The following is a 5,385-nucleotide window of genomic DNA, read 5'->3' on the forward strand; positions in this document are numbered from 1 at the left end:
CGTTTACTTGTTTCCCATCTACGCCCTACTCGCTGAGTCGATGATTATCACTGAGTCGATGAGACTCACACCCCTTTATTTCCCCTTTTGCAGATAGGGATCAGCCTAGCATGTAGTCAGTGACGCATTCGGTCTACTGTGAATAGGTAAAGGCATCTTCTAGCATTTTATTCCTAGTCGCTCCGCTGTTAGAGGTCAAGTCGTAGCATTTTATTTATTAAGTTGTAAACAAATTCTAAATTTTTATATAAGCATTAATTTGGAGATTATAGATTTTAATACATATACTTACGAATAAAAAGGAAAAAGTTTGTATTGATTTTTATATTTATGGTTCAAGTTAGTATATGAAAGCATCAATATTATACGGTGATTGAATGTAATGGATTAACGAGCAAATTCTAGATAGGCTTGTTCGAGACTTGGCGGGTCTTTTTCGAAAGTCTTGGACGTCGGCAACGACCGGGGAGAGGTCGTTGCAATAGTTGTATCAGAGCCCTAGGTTTAGTTGAGTCCTAGGATATTCTTGTGTCAAACAGCGGAGTAGTGAAGTCGATGTAGAGTCTTGTTTATAGTCAGTGACTGCAGCACCGATTATAAGCAGGAGGTTGCGTAGACTCTTTATCTTAGAAAACCACCTTGTGTAATCATAAATGATGATTAAATAACAAGAATTGATTGCCGATGTCCGGGTTTGAGATACCACCCAAGACACGAACAATTGTTGAAAATATTTTAAGTAAATGCTTCTAATGAAAGGGTGATATAATGAAATACCCCTCCGACTAAGAGTGGAGGAAAGTGAAGTTGGACTAATAAGTCCGTAATAACTCATTCATTTGGTGAAGTTAACCATTGAGTTATAACTGTCAATGGGAAGAAATTTAATGACTATGGATGGTATTTGAGGACGATATAAAGGAGAACCTACGATAATGATAATAAGAGGTATATTTATCTAGAATAAATAATGATCATTGAGATTCACTCGAGGATTATAAATTTAAGTATTAAGGAGAAGTAAACTGATATTTGTGTGCACAGAGGTTAGTGCACTGTGTTAATTAAGTTGTTCTACCTATATATATAAATGGTGCTGAACTTTTGAGATATTTTAAATGCGAATATGTAGTGTATAGCAGCTTAAAGAGAGTTGGTTTTGAGTTTAATTAAGTAATGATGAGATCCCAAAGTTTGATGGAACTATGCTGGGTTGTAGTTTTTAGTGCATGAATTAGCTCAAGGTTGAGATTAGATATTGGCGATAATGTCGAGGGACATTTAAGTAAAATTTATATTAAGTTTTATAAATATCAGAGTTGATTGTGTAAACGTTAAAGGGAAAGTAATGGTATACAGGTGTCAAGTGATAACACAAGGATGATTGAAGATAATCCCAATAATGAAATTGGTTAATGAGAATCCCCTTATGTAGAAATTGAAATTCAAAAATGCAAGAGGTGCATATGACTCCCATGAAACTAAATCTTAAGTGAGTAATTAATATCAAAATGAATAAAGATGTATCCGATGGACGTACAAAAGGTAAATGAGAAATGAGAATGACTTTTAGGAATTTTGATATTGTATAAAATCTAGTGATCTTATAAAGATGAACCTAAAGAGTCAATAAGATCATAAAGTATATGTGAATAAAGGATTACGATTAGATTAGCGATGGAAGAAATACGAATGTTGTTACAATCGCACCTAAGAAGTTTAAGGATAATTAATGTAATCATACCAAGTTAGTTCAATATGGTCCAGATTAATAAGCATATATTGAAATGTTAAGGTTATGAAAGGCTTTGGAGATCAGCCTTTGATTATTTAAATTTTCAACGAGATTGTATTAAAGGAAGTGTTTAAGGGTTTTGAAAATGTATGGAAAGGTGTGAGAATACACTAATTTGACTATTTATAAAAGTTCGAACTTAGATGGTCATCAATGGCTGGTAAGTAACCAAACAATGTGTAAGTAAATGAATAAAGGGAGATACGATTGGTAGGTAAGAGTGAAACTCTAATGATGAGATTGTGTTCACTGCTTTCGGCATTGAACTATAAGTTATGAACTTGTATCCACTCTATGAACACCTTGATCATATAGTTCGAGAAATTTTTCACTATGAGAAACATTAAAGCTCAAGGAGCAAAAGGCTATATAGTCAAATTGGGATTCATGACTAATATGTCACATAAGTATGAAGATGAATTGCAAACATATAAGGATGTTTGGAAATGGTGGTTTGAGGCAATGATTATCTCGCCGATATCTAGATATGATGAAGTTATGGTCTCGATATGCTGGTAAATACAAGACATAAATTGTGAAATATACCTTCTTTATCAGTTTTAATTTATTTAATTAATTATCAAGGTAAAGTGCCTAAAAAGGATAGGCAAATGATAAATTGTGTTATGAATATATAAAGAATAAGAGTGATATGGTTTGATTAAATGATATTACCCTTAATGAAGGAATAGAAATACGTTATAGGAATTATAAAGATCCATTTAGGAAGAGAAGATGATTTGAGATTTTGAATATTCATATACTAGCAAAGGTTTTGGTAATGAGACCGTGAGATTTGACATTTAGAGTAAATTGAGGAATTTCAAGTTAGATATGTTGTATGCGGTTCATGATGAACAAATTAGTTATTGATTAAAGAGATTGATTAAGATTATAAAGATATATACAAGAATATCATTAATTATTGAAATGTCTTGTGGTATAAGTTGAAGTTTTCTAACGAGCACTCAATCATTAAAGTACTGGAGTTTTATTTTCGAGAATATAGTATCTAATGTTTATTAGATTTGAAACATCTCTGACGTTAAATATATCTAAAATAAATAAAACATGTCTTGATCTTTACGTATTATGAAATGCTCGCATGGAAATTGTATGGAAATGTGTAAACTGAAATAAAGATAGGTTGACAAATTAAACCTGTAGTCAATGGTTGGATAAATGTTCGAATGTCGGAAGGTTTGATAAAGGATCATGGTAGAGGAAATTGTAGATGGCTATGTAAACATGCATAACTGATGATTTAAGAATGATTTGATGGAAGTGATGTAGAAGAATTTTAGAATTTTGATTGTTCACCGTATGTTGGTTAGAATTCGAGGACGAATTTATTCTTAAGTGGGGGAGATTGTAATAGCCCGCACCCTTGTTGGACACAAATAAGACCTTATTGATCAAACGAATGATCGTTTGATGCGAATTGACATGCTAAAGAGCGACAAAGGATGAAAGGAACGTTCAAGAATAAAATGCTTCACGCGTGCAGAAACAACAATTAAATAATAATATTTTCGTTGGAGATGAATTAGTAAGCTAAAGGATGATTCGAAAGTAAACCGAGATGTAATAATGCGTTTTGGGACCAAAGAAGGCAAGTGAAAAATTTTGAAATAATATAATATTTTATTCAATAAAATAATATTAAAATATTAATATTTTATATGTTATCGGAATTAGTCATGAAAAATGGAATATGACTAATTTAAGTGCGGGAGAAGAAGTAAAGAAGAAATTTAAAGGAAAACGACGATAATTGTGACAGCGTGATTTTATTAAATCGAGCTAACGCGGGTAAGTAAATATTTAAATATTATGGTGACACCGCGTTGAAATGCGATCTCGATATTTTGATTATACACGTGTAAGAAAAGGAAGATAGAAGAAAATTAAAATTTTTAAACGTGTCGAAATGATCAAATTTTAAGATATGAAAATTGGAAGATTGAGTACCAAATAAAATGAAGTTAAGGCATAATATGTAAATTTTATTGTTTTGAAGAAATAAAAATAAAATGAAAATAAAATGGATGATAAAATAATGAAGAAAAGATGTTGAAAAGTCAAACAATATTTTTATATGTACATGAGTGACCACATGAGTCAAGAATGGAAATGATGTGGTTTGGATGGGAATGAAGAAAAGTCAAAGTTATTTGGAATAATATTAAATTGGAACCAAGTGAGGTGAATGGCCGACCATACAAAAGAAAGGAAGAAAGACAAAAAAGTAAAGAAAACAAAAGAGAATAGTGTAGAAAGCAAGGTGGGGGCTGGCCATGTGAGGAAAGAAAAAAGAAGAGAGAAAAGTTAAGTCGGTTAGTGAAGAAGAAAAAGAGAAGAAAATTAAAGGAAGAAAGAAATGAAGAGAAAAAGGGAGAAAAAGAACCGTGAGAGAGGAAGAGCAAAGAGAATGGTTTTGCTGCACTTTGAGGAAGGAAAAAAAGAGTTTTTGCTGCAATTTTGAGAGGAAGAAGAAAGCTAAAAATTTTGAGGTAGGAAAGTTGATTTTTTTAAAAGTTAATTGCTCGAATTTTTGAGGTTTCTATGGCTGATTTTGGTGCTGAAAATTCAAGGTTTTAGCAGTTGAAATTGTGTGAATTTGCAGCTGGAAATTTTGGAGGTTTTGCTGCCATTAAAGGGTAGCAAAGTGCTACCAATTTGTGTAGAAAAATTAAAGCTATTTGTTGCCAATTTGTGCAGAAAAATTGGAGCTGTTTGCTGCAGAAAAATTGGAGTTGTTTGTGCAGAAAAATTGGAGCTGTTTGCTGCAGAAAAATTGGATCTATTTGTATAGAAAAATTGGAGTTGTTTGCTGCAAAAAAATTGGAGCTGTTTGTGCAGAAAAATTGGAGCTATTTGCTGCCAATTTGTGCAGAAAAATTGGACAACATTGTGCTGCCAATTTGAGGGAGAAAAAGCAACTTGGTGTTGCCAAATTTTTGAGGAAAAGAGAGCTGAAAGTGCTGCCACCGAAGGAGGAAGAAAACGACCCAAGGAAGAGAGGAAGCCACGGTGGTGAAGAGAGGAAGACATGGTGGTTAAGGGAGTGACGGTGAAAGAGAGAAAAAAGAAAGAAAAAGAAAAGAAAAGAAAAGAAGTAGAAAATAAAAATGGGCATGGCCCAAATAGAAAATAAAAATGGGCATGACCCAAATAAAAAATAAATGGGCATGACTCAATAGAAAATAAGTGGGCATGGCCCAATAGAAAATAAAAATAAATAGGTTTGGCCCAAATAGAAAAAATGGAGAAGCCCATAGAGAAGGCCCAATGGTAAGTTAATTTTATATTTTAAGATTTATGGGTAGTTTAGTATTGTGCATATTTTGGATGAAAAATATGCAAGTTGCTTAAGGAATTTTTAATTAAGCTGCTACCCATATAAATATGTGATTAAGTATACTAAGTTTAAATTGTTGCTAGGAAAGTTGTCGTGAAGGCATGCCGAACGAAGTATGTGACCGACAAATAAGAATAATTATACGCGTACGAATCAATAGTGAAGTAATATTGCACTATTATCAGGTGAGTAGGGGGTGTCAATTTTAAAGAATTCCGTATATATATAC

At 32.6% G+C, this 5,385-nt stretch overlaps 1 protein-coding gene across 1 annotated transcript; it reads left to right on the plus strand.

Moving 5' to 3' along the window:
- Window positions 1,949-4,931, plus strand: LOC108661135. The gene is made up of 4 exons (XM_018117024.1): window positions 1,949-1,955; window positions 4,190-4,308; window positions 4,422-4,544; window positions 4,639-4,931. The coding sequence occupies exons 1-4, from the start codon at window positions 1,949-1,951 to the stop codon at window positions 4,864-4,866; spliced, it is 477 nt and encodes a 158-aa protein (XP_017972513.1). The 3' UTR covers window positions 4,867-4,931.

Source organism: Theobroma cacao, chromosome 3 (genome assembly GCF_000208745.1).
Source record: "Theobroma cacao cultivar B97-61/B2 chromosome 3, Criollo_cocoa_genome_V2, whole genome shotgun sequence".
Classification (NCBI taxonomy): Eukaryota; Viridiplantae; Streptophyta; class Magnoliopsida; order Malvales; family Malvaceae; genus Theobroma; species Theobroma cacao.